General features: G+C 48.4%; 1 protein-coding gene across 5 annotated transcripts in view; it reads left to right on the forward strand.

Moving 5' to 3' along the window:
* Positions 1 to 14,431, forward strand: part of MYL4 (myosin light chain 4) — a 29,415-nt gene extending 14,984 nt beyond the window's left edge. For all 5 annotated transcript variants that reach the window (XM_042917490.1, XM_042917491.1, XM_042917489.1 and 2 more), the window contains 7 exons: positions 204 to 354; positions 3,582 to 3,609; positions 11,054 to 11,203; positions 12,444 to 12,617; positions 13,102 to 13,179; positions 13,736 to 13,780; positions 14,294 to 14,431. In XM_042917490.1, the coding sequence (XP_042773424.1) occupies positions 238 to 354; positions 3,582 to 3,609; positions 11,054 to 11,203; positions 12,444 to 12,617; positions 13,102 to 13,179; positions 13,736 to 13,764 (576 nt within the window). In that variant the 5' untranslated portion in view covers positions 204 to 237 and the 3' untranslated portion in view covers positions 13,765 to 13,780; positions 14,294 to 14,431. The remainder of the gene's footprint in view (positions 1 to 203; positions 355 to 3,581; positions 3,610 to 11,053; positions 11,204 to 12,443; positions 12,618 to 13,101; positions 13,180 to 13,735; positions 13,781 to 14,293) is intronic.
* Positions 14,432 to 17,912: the final 3,481 nt, after the last annotated feature.

Genomic DNA, 17,912 nt, shown 5'->3' on the forward strand with positions numbered 1-17,912 from the left:
GGGGGCTTGTCGCCCCAAACCTGGTGACAATACACAGTTGTCAGCTGTACCCTGCCGGTGTTTCTTCCTTTTATAGTCAGAACACTTGCTCTTGCTCTCACCCAGCCCCTCTGTGGGGGCTCCTGCCCAGGATAAAAGGGGAGGGAGGCGGCCCGGCCTCCTGTCTCATCTCCCAGGCGCCACATCTCTTGATTCCTTCCTAGCTCCCACCTCCACTGAAGATCCCAGCAAGACAACATGCCTCCCAAGAAGCCTGAGCCTAAGAAGGAAGCAGCCAAGGCCGCCCCAGCCCCAGCCCCTGCCCCAGCTCCTGAACCCCCCAAGGAACCTGCCTTTGACCCCAAGAGTGTAAAGGTGAGTGAGCCTCCGCCACTGGGATGGAGGTGGGGATGAAATTCAGGATCCTGTCTGTCCTGGACCTTAGAGATCTACTTCCTGGAGACTGGACTGGCGTGAGGGCTGTGGCGTCCATGCCCCACATCACAGTGCGTGGGGCAAGGGAGCCGGTGTTGGAGCTGGTGAGGGGTATTTGGGGTTGTAGGTCTTTCCCCTCAGCAATGGATTTCTGCTCTGTCACCCCAAATTTACCCAGCAGAGTTGGGAATGGCAGGGAGGTACAGCCAACCGACCATTCAGCCTTAAATTTTAAGGCACTGGGGGAGCCACCATAGCAAAGAAAAAGAGACTGGCCCTTTTCTCAGAGGTAGTAGTACAATATCTTTCTGGAGAAGAGACACATAATGATAACTGCCCGCGCAACTTGGAGTAAGTGATTTAAGCAGTGAGGAAGCAGGGGGTCTGGGAGAGGCTTCGTCTGTAAGACCCTTGCAGTGGGTGGGCGGTGGGGGCAGAGAGGCTCCAGATAAGGGAGAGGAGGCCTGCTTCCCTCTCCCTTCCCCTCCCCTCCCCAGGTGGTTCCCTCCCTCGGTGGCCTCAACCTGGGCTCCTGGCTGGAGTGTGCAGGGAACTGGCCCCTCCCAGGCTGAGAGCCTCCCTCTAACCTGGTGAGGGAGTGGGGCCTGGTTCCCTCTGCTCCCCCGGCCCTCTGCCCTCTCTGCCCTCCCTGCTCCCCCTCGCACTGGAAGGTTCCTCTCCCTGGAGCTGGTGTAGACTCCGCCTGCTGACTCAGTCACTTTAGGCCTCCCAGCTGTCTGGCCCAGCTGCTGAAGGAATGGGACTGGGAGGGGATGGGCAGAGGGAGGAGTCAGAGGCCTCTGGAGAGTGAAGCAGTTCTGAGCCTTGGCACCAGAATGTAAGAGGTCAAGTGCTACTGGTATGAAGAGCTATTAATAACAGGTTGGGAGTGGTGGGCCCCTGGGGATAGCCACTAGGGCAGGTCTGGGGGTGGCAAGGGATTAGATCAAAATAAGAGCTCAGGACTGGGTTCTGTGACGAGGAGGCAGGGAAACTGAAACTCTGGGCTCTAATTTGGATGACCCTCCCTGGCTCTCTCAGTGTTCCTCCCAGCACCCACAGCCCCCCGAGACCTTGCAGTTGTGCCAGGGACCTGAGGTTGATCTATGGTAATCATTACAAGGGTCAGGAGTCAAGCAGAACTGGGTTGGCCAAGAAATGGAGGCAGTTGCACGTCCCTGGGCTTGGTTAGGGTCCACGTGAAGGCAATAGTGTAAGACCTTGAAAGTCCCTGGGTCATTCATTACTCCCACTATGGGCAGAGCCTAGCAAGAAAAGCTGACTATCTCCCACCCCCATCAGGATCCTTTTATTTCTTTACAAAACATTTTTTTTTAAATAAAGAGACAAACAGGGATGATGACTTTATTTTTAGTTTTTGAGAGAGAGAGAGCGCACGAGCCCACAAGTGTGAGCAGGGGAGAAGCATAGGGATAGAGAGAGAGAGAGAGAGAACCACACTGAGCTTAGAGTGTGACAGGGGCTCCATCCCATGAACCTGGGATCATGACCCCAGCCCAAATCAAGAGTCGGATGCTCAACCGACTGAGCCACCCAGGCCCCCAGGATGCTTTTATTTCTGATTTGTTCTGATAATGCACTACTCCTGTGGGGCAGCCTGGTCCCTGACATCTGCATGGCAGGTGCCTAGTGATCTCAGATCAGAGCCACCCTCCCAGTCTCTTTGGCCCGTCACTTCTCTCCATCTACCCACCTCCCCCAGTTTCTCACCCCTGGTTGAAGTCCTCTTTCCCATGTCTGGAGCTTCCCATCCTGAGGGTTGTTGAAATTGCTTTAAAGTGAAAAAAGAATTTATGTATCCTTCATGAGGACTGTTTCCCCTATTGTACTTCTCTGGTTCCTTTGCTTAGAAGACTCTTCGCTCAAAGATAGAACGAAAGTAAACTTAAGCCCAAAATGTGTGGTTATATATTCTGATTTTATGTTTTCATACTAATTTCTCTTACACATTTACTCCTGGGGCTTAACGCATTACGATGTGAGGCAACCACACCATTTCCTCAGAAAGTTCGTGCAAAGCATCCTTTACCCTATTTTAGGGGTTCCTTTACCTTCCTGACCACCCCACCTTCGCCAAAGCCCGTTCCTGGTCACAGCCAGTTTCCTTCCCAACCCACTGTAACCCCTCCTCCGCTCTCCTAGCTCCTTCCAGTCACCCCCGGAAGTCCTCATTAATGGAGGTCAGCCTGTGGGGGGCAGAAGTGGGGGGGGGGGGACACATCACAAGTGGCAGAGTTAGGACTAGAAATGGCTGTCCTTAAAGATATACCAGGAGTGGTTACCACCGCCACTGGGAGGGTGGTGGTAGATAAGGACGATGAAGTGACACACAAAATCCCAAATTACAATGATGACTCATGCTTGTTCATTGCCATTCATTTTCAGAGCTTCCCACCTGCCTCTTCTGTACTCAGCATCGGATTATCATGAGTTGTGGGGGCGAACCCAAAATTTATTCGTTTGCTCAACAAATAGTCTTTGAGCCTCTACCCTGTGCCAGGCATTTCTGTGAACAGTAGCAGAAATGCCTGCCCCTCGGGAACCCTGGCCTCAAGGGGCCCCCCGCCTGGGGACACCTAGAGGCAGGACCGCAGGTTATGAAACATCAAGGGTCCACCCAAACTAGTCTTGCTGTCCCAGTGCCTAAGAGGGAGAGGTGGGGGTGGAATGGGGCGCAGAAAGAGAAGGCGTGATTGGAGGAGGTGGATCGCCAGTGGGAAAGGGAGCCCGAGGGTGAGGAGCGGTGGGCGGTGGGAGAGGGATTGCGGGTGGATTGTGGAGTAGGGATGAAAGCGAGTGTGGTTTCTTGCCGGCTGGGATGAGGAATTATTTACATTTGACCCAAAGAAATTACAATAGGGAGTCAGCATAGGTTCTAACATTATCTAGCATACTTCTCTTTCTCTCTTTCCCTCTCATTGTGAGCCATGGCTTCACAAATGGTCCTGACGGAGCTCTGGTGGCTGCCCTATGTGATAGCCTGTGAGCCGTGGCTCCTAGTCAGGAGGCTGGGTTCTGTGCTCAGTCTCCTGCCCTGCTTATTGGTGACCTGCGGGAGGTGACTCCGACTGCGATGGCGGAGGCCACTTGTGCTTCGGGAGCCTTCGGCAGTCTCAGCCTTCATTCCTGTGTTTCCCTCCCCACAGATAGACTTCTCTGCTGACCAGATCGAAGGTGAGTACTGACAAGCCCACCTCCACCCACACACCCTCTGTTGCACTTTCCTGGAAGAGGAGGAGGAGGAGGAGGAGGAGGAGGAGGAGGAGGAGGAGGAGGAGGAGGAAGGAGAGCAGTAGTTGTAGGTAATAATAATCACTGTCATCATCATCGATAACCTGTATTTGCCAAAGGTTTTCTGTGTGCCCATTTTCAACTACAACAGATATGTCCTTCCTTCCTTCCTTCCTTCCTTCCTTCCTTCCTTCCTTCCTCTCTCTTTCTCTTTCTTTTTTTTGAGAGAGAGGGAGTGGGGGTGGGGAGGGTCTGAGGGGGTGGGGGAGGGGGGAGAGAGAGAGAGAGGGGGAGAGAGAGAGAGAGAGAGAAAGAGGGAGGGAGGGAGAGATGTAAGCAGGCTCCATGCCCAGCACAGAGCTTCGGGATCATGACCTGAATAGAAACCAAGAGTCAGATGCTCAACCGACTGACCCACCCAGATGCCCCTAAATGTGTTGTTTCTTAAGTGTTCTACATGGATTAACTCACTTAACTCTTACAACAACCTGATGAGATAGAGACTGTTACTCCCCCCATTTTGCAGTGATAACACTGAGGCACAGAGAGGTTTGGTAGTTTGCCCAATCTCACACAGGCAGTTGGTAGTGGAGCCAGGATTCAAACTCAGGCAATCTGATTCCAGACCTGAATTCCCACCTATTCTGCCAGACTGCCTGGAACATATTACATGCACAGCACAAATGTCTTTTTTTCCCCTCCACCCCCAAAACCTACTAGTCAAGATATTTAGAACTCCCGTTTCTGTTCCTGGTATTAGAAAGCCCTCCTTAGGTCACCGGCATCCTCTCCCCTCACCCTGTAGCCCACTGAGGTGCTCACTCACTAAAGGGGGAAGGGTCAAGGGTGACTTTGGGGTGCTTAGTCCACCTGTGATCCCCACCACCAATCCTTCTCCATCTTTGATGAAGACATAAAGTTTTATTAAGTACAGCTTCAAGAGACGCGTCAAGATCTCCTACCCTCCGACCTGATTATTGCCCGTCTCCTGTAGGAGTCTGGTGTTTTGGGAATGGAATGTTTCATCATGTGATATCTGCTTTATAGCTGGGGCTCACTGCCATTGCAACTTATCCCTCTGTTTTCCCCACCAGATGCCTCCAGGACATAAAATCATGGGAGCTGGAAGGGACCTTGAAAGGTCCTCTGATCCAACCCCTTGATTTTAAGCACGTAACTATATTTTTAAAAAGTAGACTAATACCTGCAAATGGTTAAAAAAAAAAATATACTACTTAAAAATAAATAATGAAAAATAAAAATATTTTCCCTTTGCTTTCCTCTGATGCTGATCCCTCTCCCAAATCCACTGTTGATAAGACTACGTGTCCTTTGAGAAAAATATAGTGATATACCAGTATGTATAAAATGTATACATATTGAGTCATGTGATACATACTGTCCTATACCCTTTACTTAATGCATATTTGGATTTACTAATATATAATATATATTACTTAATACTGTATCTTGGTATCTTTTTATAGTTTATACAATTTTTCATTTTTAAAAAGAATTACATTCTTTTCTTTTTAAGTTTATTTATTTATTTTGGGTGGGTAGGGGCAGAGAGAGAGGGAGAGAAAGAATCCCAAGCAGCCTCTGCATTGTCAGTGCAAAGTCCTACTCAGGGCTCGATCTCACAAAGCATGAGCTCATGACCTGAGCCGAAATCAAGAGTTGGATGCTTACCTGACTGAGCCACCCAGGCGCCCTAAGAATTACATTCTCTAAAAAAGAATGGATGCACCTTTTTTTTTTTTAAATTTTTTTTAACGTTTTTATTTATTTTTGAGACAGAGAGAGACAGAGCATGAACGGGGGAGGGGCAGAGAGAGAGGGAGACACAGAATCGGAAGCAGGCTCCAGGCTCTGAGCCGTCAGCCCAGAGCCTGACGCGGGGCTCGAACTCACGGACCGCGAGATCGTGACCTGAGCTGAAGTTGGCCGCTTAACCGACTGAGCTACCCAGGCGCCCCTGGATGCACCTTTTAATTTAATCAGGCTAGCATTGCTAGATCTTTAGGCTGTTTCCAGTTGGGGGTATCGGCATGGTTTCCCCAGGGGAACTTCCTAGCAGGGGGTCAAAGGATACATGCATTTTAAACTGTAATAGTTATTGCCAAATTGCCTTTCCAAAAAGTGATGCCAGTTTACCCAAACACAGGGCATGAGAACTAGTGGATGCATTTTGAAACTAGTGGATTGAATCTGACTCTGCTTTTGCAACACCCTGTGGATGCTCACTTTTCAGTCAATAGTCTGGGGTGCAGTGAAATACTTAAAATTGACTTCAGTGTATTTTATTTTATTTACTTTTTACTTTTTATTTATTTTTTAAATTTACATCCAAGTTAGTTAGCATATAGTGCAATGATGATTTCAGGAGTAGACTCCTTAATGCCCCTTACCCATTTAGCCCATCCCCCCTCCCACAACCCCTCCAGTAACTATCTGTTTGTGCTCCATATTTAAGAGTCTCTTATGTTCCCTCCCGCCGTTTTAAAATTATTTTTGCTTTCCTTTCCTTATGTTCATCTGTTTTGTATCTTAAAGTCCTTATAAGAGTGAAGTCATATGATATGTGTCTTTCTCTGACTAATTTTGCTTAGCATAATACCCTCTAGTTCCATCCACGTAGTGGCAAATGGCAAGATTTCATTCTTTTTGATTGCCGAGTAATACTCCATTGTATATATACACCACGTCTTCTTTATCCATTCATCCATCGGTGGACAGTTGGGCTCTTTCCATACTTTGGCTGTTGTTGATAGTGCTGCTATAAACATGGCGGTGCATGTGTCCCTTCAAAATAGCATACCTGTATCCCTGGGATAAATACCTAGTAGTGCAAATTGCTGGGTTGTAGGGTAGTTCTATTTTTAATTTTTTGAGGAACCTCCATACTGTTTTCCAGAGTGGCTGCACCAGTTTGCATTCCCACCAGCAGTGCAAAAGAGATCCTTTCTCTCCGCATCCTTGCCAACATCTGTTGTTGCCTGAGTCGTTAATGTTAGCCGTTCTGACAGGTGTGAGGGAGTATCTCATTGTGGTTTTGATTTGTATGTCCCTGATGATGAGTGATGTTGAGCATTTTTTCATGTGTCAGTTGGCCGTCTGGGTGTCTTCTTTGGAGAAGTGTCTATTCATGTCTTTTGTCCATTTCTTCACTGAATTATTTGTTTTTTGGGTGTTGAGTTTGATAAGTTCTTTATAGATTTTGGATACTAACCCTCTATCTGATCTGTTGTTTGCAAATATCTTCTCCTATTTCATCAGTTGCCTTTTAGCTTTGCTGATTGTTTCCTTCGCTGTGCAGAAGCTTTTTATCTTGATGAGGTCCCAGTAGTTCATTTTTGCTTTTGTTTCCCTTCCCTCCGGAGACGTGTTGAGTAAGAAGTTGCTGCAGCCAAGATCAAAGAGGTTTTTGCCTGCTTTCTCCTTGAGGATTTTGTTGGTTTCCTGTCTTACACTTAGGTCTTTCATCCATTTTGAGTTTATTTTTGTGTCTGGTGTAAGAAAGTGGTCCAGGTTCATTCTTCTGCATGTCACTGGCCAGTTTTCCCAGCACCATTTGTTGAAGAGACTGTCCTTATTCCATCGGATATTCTTTCCTGCTTTGTCAAAGATTAGTTGGCCATACGTTTGTGGGTCCATTTCAGGGTTCTCTATTCTGTTCCATTGATCTGAGTGTCTGTTCTTGTGCCAATACCATACTGTCTTGATGATTACAGCTTTGTATTACAACTTGAAGTCCAGAATTATGATGCCTCCTGCTTTGGTTTTCTTTTTCAAGATTGCTTTGGTTATTCGGGGTCTTTTGTGGTTCCATACAAATTTTAGGGTTATTTGTTCTAGTTCTGTGAAGAATGCTGGTGTTATTTGGATAGGTATTGCATTGAATATGTAGATTGCTTTGGGTAGTATCGACATTTTAACAATATTTGTTCTTCGTATCCAGGAGCATAGAATATTTTTCCATTTTTTGGTGTCTTCTTCAATTTCTTTCATAAGCTTTCTATAGTTTTCAGTGTATAGATTTTTCACCTCTTTGGTTAGATTTATTCCTAGGTATTTTATGGGTTTTGGTGCAATTTTAAATGGGATCGACTCCTCTATTTCTCTTTCTGTTGCTTCAATATTGGTGTATAGGAATGCAACCAATTTCTGTGCATTGATTTTATATCCTGTGACTTTGTTGAACTTATGGATCAGTTCTAGCAGTTTTTTGGGGGAATCTTTTGGGTTTTCCATGTAGAGTATCATGTCATCTACGAAGAGTGAAAGTTTGACCTCCTCCTGGCCAATTTGAATGCCTTTTATTTCTTTGTGTTGTCTGATTGCTGAGGCTAAGACTTGCAATACTATGTTGAGCTTTAGTGGATTTTAATTAAGTATATACTTTTGTGTAGACACAAGCATAGTGGTACTCACGAGGACTAGAAAGTCAACTAATGACCACAACTTTTCATTTTCCAAGTGGGAATCATGGTCAAAGCCAAGGGGGACGGCTGGTTGCCTCTTTCCTCTGTGAAGATTTTTAGGGCTGTGGCCTAATTCCTTTCAGTCTGTCATCCCTCTGGCCTTGAAGATGTTTCTTATTTTGGATCGGAATTGTTTCTGTTTTAATTTTACTCCTGCTAGCTCTTCATTTGATCTTTGATGAAGCTGAAGATGGTTGTGTTATGCTGGAAATAATGTTATTTGGAATGAAACTTTGGTATTAGCCCTAATTCTGCCACTGTTGGCCATGAGACTTTCGGCAAGTCACTTTTTTGAACCTTAATTTTCTTATTGGCAAAGTAATATTTGGTTCTTTTCAATTCAGAAATTCTGTGACTCTTTTCAGCATGTCTTAGCTTTATATTCTCCAGGTGATATGGCCCCATTAAAAAAAATGTTTATTCATTTTTGAGAGAGGGAGGTGCATGAGCAGGGAAGGGCACAGAGAGAGGGAGACAGAGGATCTGAAGCCAGCTCCACACTGACAGCAGAGAGCCTGATGCGGGGCTAGAACTCACAAACCTAGAGATCATGACATGAGCCAAAATCCGATGCTCAACCGACTGAGCCAATGAGGTGCCCTGGCCCCATTTTTTTATGCTGTTTTGTTGTTGTTGTTGTTGTTGTTGTTGTTGTTGTTGTTGTTTTTACCATAGGAGTTAGCTTCTAACTCTTGATTTACCAGTCCCTCTCCAGATTTCCATATTCTTGTAGGAAGGAATTACCACCTTTGCTCTTTGCACTAGTAAGCACCTGACTACTACAGACTATTGAGAAAAGGTTTCTTCTGGGCCATGAACATCACCTCTCATGCACCCCGTGATCACGCTGGCTTTGTCTTCTACCTAGTAGCAGCCCTAAACTCCAGTGTTTGGGGTTTCTGTGCATACCAGGACTCTGCAGCAGGCTGGAGTTTAGCAGGTAAAGCAGGTCCTTCCCTCCTCCTCCTCCCTCCTCACTATTTTCTTGGTGCCATGAATCCTTGGTCAGAAGTCATGGGCACACTGGCCTATAAATGAGGGTAACAATACTTGTAGCCTAAGGTTTTCGAAAGATTAATGAGGTAATCCATACAACATTATTAGTGCAGATCTTGGTCCGTTGTAAGTGATCAAATCGCAGGTCATCGTTCTTATTACTTCCCCTGTCAGGTCCCACCCTCCTAATAAGTATCATTATGGTCTTCTTTGATGAGGAGACTCCTTTTATTAAACCTGACCTCACTCTTTTGAATGAACTAGAAGATCAAAAAGTCTGAGTTCAGATTCGGCTAACATACATTCATCGAGCACTGAATTTGTGCCAGAAGCCATGCTCATTGCCTTAAATGTTAAAAAAAAAAATTTGTTTTAATCCTTCTAACAAAACTGTGAGGTGGGTGTTATTTCCTTTTGGCAAAGGAGGAAACCAAGGTTCAGTGAGGTTAAGTGACCTGGCCAGGATTGCATAGTTGAGTGGTAGTGAGATAATACTACCTCCATTGTTTGAGCATTTACTATACGCTGGCCATTTTGTTAAGATTTTTAACATACGTTATTGTATTTAATTTGAATGTAATTTAAGAACCCTATGAGGTAGGTGCCATTTATGGAAGAGGAGAGGTTTATGGAGATTAAATATTTACTTGCCCAAGGTCACACAGCTAGTAAGCAATGGAAATGGAATTTGAACTCAATTTTTCAGTAATTGCAAGACATATGGTTTTCTATCTTTTTAAATTCTTACAAAGCCCAATAAAGACTTGCAAGTAAACATCTTGGGGAACTTGCTTTGATGTGCAGAATGATTTGTAAATAATCCATAAGCAGCCTCTAAGGAATAAGTGTTTCTAACGTATATGGTGAGGGTTTAAAGCAGCTTTCTTCCTAAGTGGTTCACGCATTCTTTGGTTTACGTTGTTAATCTATCTGCTTAGTAAATCATTTCTTTGCCATTCCCAGTCCAGATTATCCCCAGTAATGAACTGGTTGAATCCAAATTAATGAGGAATTAAGGTTCTTTGCAAAAGGCCCAGGAGTGCCTTAATTCGGCCCTGCCTCTTTGATACCTAACCTGGTACCTTCAGGAATCGAGTCCTAGCTCTGAGCTGGCTCCAGAACTAGGGAATACAATAATAGCCACCATTTGTTAATTCCTTTAAAATACACTAGACAGCATGCTTGGTGCACTTGGTAATCCGCACAGCAACCCACTCAGGTGGACATTGTATCCCTGCTTAGAGCTAAAAAAAAAAAAAAAAAAAGAGGGCCGATTAAGGCTAGTAGTTTGCTCAAGGCCACATGCAGGTCAGTGGTAGAGCTGGAGTGGTCTGATGGTCTCTACCAGGTCAGCTTGTCTGGCCTGGAAAAGGCAGTACTGATAGTAGCCAGCTTTTGAACAGGTCTTATCACTTTGCAAAGTGCCTCCACACGCTGCCACCTCCTTTGACCCTCACAGTGGAGCCTTACTCCCTGTGTTTGCACAAGGAAACAGTCTTAGCTGGGCTTATTCTAAGCTACTCAGCAGAGCCAAGATGAGAACCCAGGAATCTTGACTTCTGAGCTAGTGCTGTTTTCATTTCCCTGACATTTTCCACAGGCAGGCACCTCCCCTACAGCAGGGAAGGGTGGATGGATGGGAGCCATGGAGTAGGGGAGACATTGAGGTTATATGACCATGACTGATAGATCCCAGGCCCAGTGCTGGAGCAGGTCATGTAGTCTCCAGGATGCCCCTTTGATTGTCAGAAGATGGTGTGGGGTGGCTTCCAAGGAGGGGTTGGAACGATGGCCGAAGGGAAATACTGAAATGTTTTATCAATCACATTGACCTGCTCTTCAGCATGGGTGGGTGGAGGCTGATCAGCCTTGGCCCAGGGGCCTGCAGTCGGCTCTTCTCTCTGCAGAGTTCAAAGAGGCTTTCTCGTTGTTTGACCGGACGCCAACTGGGGAGATGAAGATTACCTACGGGCAGTGTGGGGACGTGCTGCGGGCCCTGGGCCAGAACCCCACCAACGCCGAGGTGCTGCGTGTCCTGGGCAAGCCTAAGCCTGAAGGTCAGTGTGGGCCTTGTAGCTCACGTCCTGGTGTCTGTCCCGCTGGCCCCTGGGGCTCTTTCTCCTCTCCCACTTTAACCCTTCAAGACCAGCCCCCCTCCCCAGGTTAGGAGCTGTTCTTGTTTTCCCTGTGAGGTCGGAGCTCCTGGAGAGCAGGAGTGACATTCTGTTGCTTCAGTGTCTTCCTCTGATGCCCCAGGGTGCAGGGAGGTGAGGCGGGGATCTGACCACGAACCACTTGCCCGTACCCCTGCACCCAGTTGCTCTTAGTTGAGGTGTCACCACCCTGAAATGTCCTGTGACCACTTGTTTCCAATGAGGGTCAGAGAACTAAAGATTGCAAATTACTTGTTTGATAGAAGTTGGAGCAGACTTGAGATGAGCTCTGTAATGATGCCTCTTTCGCTCATTTGCATTCAGTAGGTTTTGGGGGATGAGTTTCAAAAGTGATATAAGGGAATGTGTCCCATTTGTGAATATCACTTGTCATGTATGGGTAGTAAGGTTAACAGCTGCTCCAACACACACGTCCTTCTGAGAGGTGTAGGTACTAAGCGGGGCAGGCAGACCTGGGCAGAGCCCCCAGCCGGGCGGGGGGCTGGGATGCATCTCTAGAGGCTTCCTGGGCTCCATCTGGATCCTTCCCCTCCTCCTCTTGCTGGTGAAGACAACAGTGTGGGGTGAAGGATGTGGGCAGGAAAGGGTCAGAGGACCAGCAGGCCTGCTTAGAGGTTAAAAGATGCTTGGAATTTCCATTTTTGGAGGTTCCTGTGTTGTTATAACAGAAAGAATTGCCAACATTTGCGGTATTTAAAAATTAAAGCTTTTAACACATGTCAACATGGGAAAAGTGGGTTAGTTACAAAAGGATTGCAAATTTATAAAAATTATTGATTCAGAGTTGTCCCAGGCAATGCGGTCTAGTAATGAGACCCAAAGGGAGAATTTTGCAAAATTCTCTTTTTTTGCAATCCTATTGGTTTACCTCTGTGACATGCCTGTCACATGTCACAAGTCTACCTTGTGAATGTGAGGCCTGGTTCTGTGACCTGTTGGGCCCCCTCAGATCCTGCTGCGGCCACCCTCAGCTCCCCTGCCTAGCTGGCCACCCGGAACTGAGAGGTCTGGCTGGGAGTCATGGCGGCTTTCCCCTTCTACCCCGGTCCTGACCTGGCAGAGCTGGGACCAGGCCCCCTGCCGACCCTCTGCTCCCATCACATTGTTTCCTTCCTGCCTACAGAGATGAATGCCAAGATGCTGGACTTTGAGACGTTCCTGCCCATCCTGCAGCACATCTCCCGCAACAAGGAGCAGGGCACCTACGAGGATTTTGTGGAGGGGCTGCGCGTTTTCGACAAGGAGAGCAATGGCACCGTCATGGGTGCTGAGCTTCGCCATGTCCTTGCCACCCTGGGTATGCAGGCCGGTGGTGCCCGAGTGGGAGGAATGGAGGGTCGGAAGTGCCCGGGTGGCATATGTTGGGGGCGTCCAAGGGCCCTTGCGTCCTTAGGGTCACATCCTGATTCAGGCCCTGTCTCCCCAGGCCCAAGGTTGTTCCAACCTTCCCCAACTGGGTTTGCTCAGCTGGCTTGGGAGGAGAGGAGAGCAGGTTGGGAGAGCAGACAGGGATGAGGCCTGAGACGTGGGACCCAGGGCCCCGTCCTTGTCTTTGCTTCAGTCACCGAGGCCCTGGTCTGCTTGCCCAGTGCTGGCTGTAGGGCAAAGGGAGAGGCCTCAGGGAGTAGGAGGGACCTAAGACCCTTGGCTCCCCTTCCAAAGCTTGGATGTCCACCTCCCAGACCTGGGGAGCCTTGGGCCTTGAGACTCAAGGGAGTGCTAGGGTTTTGCCTGTCCCTCCTTGGCCATCTGTAACTCAGAGTCTACTTCTCCGACCCCAGGAGAGAAGATGACCGAGGCTGAAGTGGAACAGCTGTTGGCTGGGCAAGAGGATGCCAATGGCTGCATCAATTATGAAGGTATCGGGTCATGCCTCACTCCCTCGGACACCCAGGCATGGTGGGCACAGTTTGGGCTGGGCGGATCTGCAGAATAGGACGGAACAGATCCAGGGCCTGGAGGCTGTGTGTACCAGATGGGCAATGGTCAGCTCTCGGTGGATGTTCTTTTCCCTCCTTGCAGTGAACAGCATAGTATAATGGAAAGGGCACAGGGTTTGGAGATAGATCTGTGATAGACTGGCCGTGTGACTTGGATCAAGTCACTTACCTTCCCTGAGCCTCAGTTTTCTCATCTGAACAATGGGGTGGTGCTGGTACCTTTCTCAAGGTTGCAGGGATTAGCAGAGAAAACGTAGCTCATTTTGTCCATGTCTGAGTGTCAGCGGCGAAGACACAGGGCAGAGGTTCCGTCTCTTCTTCCAGCTGCTCCCCTTCAACCCCAAATAAGAGAAAGAGTCACAGTCTGGAGAAAGGGTGGTGGGGAGGTTGGAAGTCTGGCGGTATATGGGAGGGGAAGAGGTCCTAGGGGCTGGGAGGTGCCAAGTGTGTGACTGATTTCTGTTTTCTTTCCCAGCCTTTGTCAAACACATAATGTCTGGGTGAAGCAGACCCGTCTAGGGTGAGTGCGGCCTCTTCCTCCTGGTCCCTTCTGGGGTGTTCCGGGGCCTCCCAAACACCACCACATGCCCTAGAGCTTTTCTGTCCTAATCCTACCCCAGATTAGGGGTAGCGGGAAACTGGAGGGGGTAACCGGAGGGGGTCATGATGGGAGAGCAGCTTTGTCTGTCTACCTATGCTCTCTGTGCTCCTGCCTCCTGCCCTTGCTCCCTTCCAGCCTGGCCATGCGCTCTCCCTGGTCTTTGCACCCTATCTCCACCCCCATCAGTCATACTTTATGGCCTCTCTTAGAGGCTCTCAAGGCAAGACCATTTCCTTAGGCCTGGTGTCTCCTGTGCAGGCTCCTGCCGTGAAATCCAGGTCCTGGGTAGAAGAGAGAGTGCTTCTGGCCGGTGCTCTGGACTCTGTTCCTATTCACTCCCCACCCCCTGAGCTCCCCTGGGCTTAGGGCCATCCTGATTGGGGTGTGGGGTTTGTGATATGGGGCTGGGGTTCATCTAGCACTTTCTTTCAGGTGCCTGGCCCTTGGCCTTAGCCCTTCTGGGGTGAGTTAAGCAAGAGGCCCAGAGTGACTGAGCTGGAACTGGGGTCCTGGACTTAACCGCTGTGCCGCAGCCCCAAGGACTCCCTGTAAATAAACAGTTTGAGTAAGCCTGGGCCAAATTCTCTGATTCCAACCAGTCTCTGAATTTTTTTTTTTAAGTAATTAATTGAGGTGTGTGTGTGTGTGTGTGTGTGTACGTGTGCGCGTGCGTATGAGATATGAGGTTTCATGCATATTCCTCAGAGAAATGAGTAGTATCTGGGAGCTGGGAGGCAATATACATACAATATAGAATTTCCATCTTAACCATTTTTAGTGTATAGGTCTATGGTGTTAAGTATATTCACACTGTGGTGTAACCAATCTCCAGAACCTTTTCATCTTACAAAGCTGAAAATTCTATGTTCATGAAACACTAGCTCCCCGTTTCCCCCTCCCCTGAGCCCCGGGTGATCACCATCCTATTTTCTGTCTCCATGAATTTGACCACGTTAGATATCTCACGTAAGTGGAGTCATCCAGTATTTGTCTTTTTGCATCTGGCTTGTTTCACTTAGCATAGTGTCCTCAAGGTTCATCCGCGATGTTGCCTATGTCAGAATTCCCCTGTTTTTTAATGATGAATGGTATTCCCTTGCAGGTATGTACCACATTTTGTGTATGGTCCTTGTTTCTTGACGTGGGCCCCTGTAGGTGCCTCTTCCACTGAGTACAAAGCCCCTGGTACCTGATCCAGCCCTGCGTGTCCTGGACATCTCCCTGACTTCGCTGCTCAAACCTTGGGCTCCATACTCAGGACTCCAGCTCAGGGCCCTGGAAAGTGTCAGGGTCAGAGGGAGCACAGACTTCAGCCTGGGAGGGCAGGGGAGCAGTGGAGGGCAAGTGGCAAGAGGAGATGAGAAAACCAGGCTAGGGAAGGAGATGGAGGATGCGATGAAGTTAAAGACACACACCCAAGAGCAGAAACACTGATATGGGAGCTCAGGGACCCCCTTACCCCTGTATGGGTGTCCCTATATCCCTGAGAACTCTCCAGGGTGGATCAGATTCTCCTCTCACAGCCTTTCTGCTGCCCTGCTGGGGCATCCAGCCACAGAACTTTGTGGAACATCCATAAATCCAGCCATTGTTGAGATTCCATGAGCCCAAATGGGAAGATTGTTGTGGGAAGCAGAGAACCGCAAGCCCAAATTTGCCCTTCTCAGAATTTATAGTCTGGCCAGGAAGAGGAGACCAAGGCCCATGTATAGGCCTTCTTCTTTGAAGAGGGCTCCTGCTTTGGGAGTAAACTGGTTGAATCATAAAACCAGAGATCTTTATGTAGTTGTGAGAGGGGTCGTTGACTCCAGTGGTTTTTAAACTGTTTTAGCTCCAAAGCCTTTTGCTCGAACTAACTTCTATTCTATGGGGAAGCCAATCATGAAGCTGATGGGAACCGAGCTCTCTGGCTGAGACGGCGGGCTGGATTCCAGCTTCTTGGAGTCTCTAATTGGGCTCCTTGGAGCACAACCAGAAGACCAGTGATTGAGCCAGACCTAATTGTAAAAATAAAAGAAATGGATCAATTGAAGTGAAGTGACTTATCCAAGGTCACAGCTAATAGTAGTCGAGCCCACACTCCCAGAATCCTATCTTTTCCCCATTTTCAACACCAACCTGCCTTTGAAATTTTTTTTCAAGTTAGGCTCTCGGGAGTCTTTCACTCTTGTTTACTCCCTCCCATTCTGACTGCTCTTTTTTGACCTTATTTATTTCTCCTTTTTGAAAATCACCCTCCCCAACTTGAAATCTGACATTCTTCCTCCACGTTGGGGCCTCATCAGATTTCCTCCCTTCTTTTCTTCATGAAGTGTTTATTGTTCACTATATGCATTTCTAAGGAACTGGGGCTAAGGCTCCCAATGATTACAAAACTGAAAGTGTTTTCCCTGCCAAAGAGTAGCGTATGGTCCAGTTCAGCAATGACAGAAGCATCCAGGGACTAACCAGGAAATGACTGCCCAGTGGCGTAACAGCAGCAGGATGGCTTCATCCTTGTAACTTATGGTGTAAGTTCCAAGAGGCCTGTAAGAAGAGGAACCAGAAGGAAGTGAGGTGTGACAGGGAAGATTTTCCTTGGGAGATGGGCTTGAAGTGAGACCTTAAAGATGCCCCAAGGCTGGTGCTCAGCCCCAGGGAGAAAGAAGGTCTCGAGCAGGGATTTTACCAACTCCTTCAATAGACACTGGGTGCCTGCTGTGTGGATGGCACTGGCTTGGGCCTTGGGGATTCACTGCCCAGCCATGGTCCCTGCCCTCATGGAGCCTACAGTCTAACAGGAAGACAGACATTAAATGGTTGTAATCACGTGACAGAGAACAGCCAACATTTTTGGAACACAGTAGCAGTTATGCTTGTGTTTGGCTGTGAGTCACGAAGACCAAAAGTGGCTTAAAAGAAACAAAAGTGCATCTTTCCCTCCCGTCGAAGTCCAGAGGCTGGCCGTCCACGGCTGGGATGGCAGCCATTCTGCACAAAGCCCTCCGGACCCAGGCTCCTTGTACCTTATGGCCCCGCTGTGTGTGACCTCTCTTCATGGTCTAACATGGCTGTTCTGGCTCAGCTACCGCTTCTACCGGGGGAGGAGCTCCGGAAGCATTTCCTACTTGGTGAGCCTCCTCGGGCACCAGCACGACCTCTGTGGTGGTGGGCTTGTTCACGCGAAGACAGAAGAAACCCCTGTCCTCTTAGTCACCCCTTCCCTCCCCAGCCTCCCTCCGGCCTGACATGCCAGTCAGCACTTGCCCCACCAGGGAAGAGGTGTGGGTGAAAGGCGACCTATTTCCAAGTTTTTCTTTGGACTGACTTCCAGGATTTCAAACCATGACCCGGGCCATGTCTTCGTCTGCTCGGGCTGCTGTGACAAATTGCCACAGACCAGGGGGGCTTAAACAAAAGGCATTTATGTTTCACAGTTCTGGGGGCTGGAAGTCCGAGATCAGGATGCCAGTCTGCTTGGGTTGGTGAGGACTCTCTTCCTGTCTTCCTGTCGTATCCCTAGAGAGGAGAAAAAGTGGGGAGAGAAGGAGAGGGAGAGAAGAAGAGAGGCAGAGGCTAACCCCATATGAGGGCTCTACAATCGTGACTTTGCCCAAACATGGTTATCAAAGGCCCCACCTCCAAATACCTTCACACTGAGAGTAGCAAGCTGGGGCTTCAACATATGAATTTGGGGAATTCAATTTGGGAACCGAATTTGGGAACATAATTCAGTTCTGTAGCAGACCATATACTCTATAGGAATAGGACTGAGCCCACTGTGGTCCCTTCCACCACCCTGAGGGGGGGCCGACTGTTGACCTAAGAGGGTGGCCCTTCAAGGAGGTCGAATGAAGGTTGGGGGAAGGGCCATCCCAGATCCTGTGCAGATGGGAGGAGGGCTCCGGCCTGGGGCTAGCAATGCCATCGTCCCCGTGGGGTGACGGCCAGTGATGGCACACGGAACAGCTGCTTTTGTGGAAGGATGAAGGCGACTGGATGTGCCCACAGGCCAGACTTCCCATCTCCCAGCGCCTGGGACAGTAAACACAGACCCTGGTGTAGCTTCCTC

Source organism: Panthera leo, chromosome E1 (genome assembly GCF_018350215.1).
Source record: "Panthera leo isolate Ple1 chromosome E1, P.leo_Ple1_pat1.1, whole genome shotgun sequence".
Classification (NCBI taxonomy): Eukaryota; Metazoa; Chordata; class Mammalia; order Carnivora; family Felidae; genus Panthera; species Panthera leo.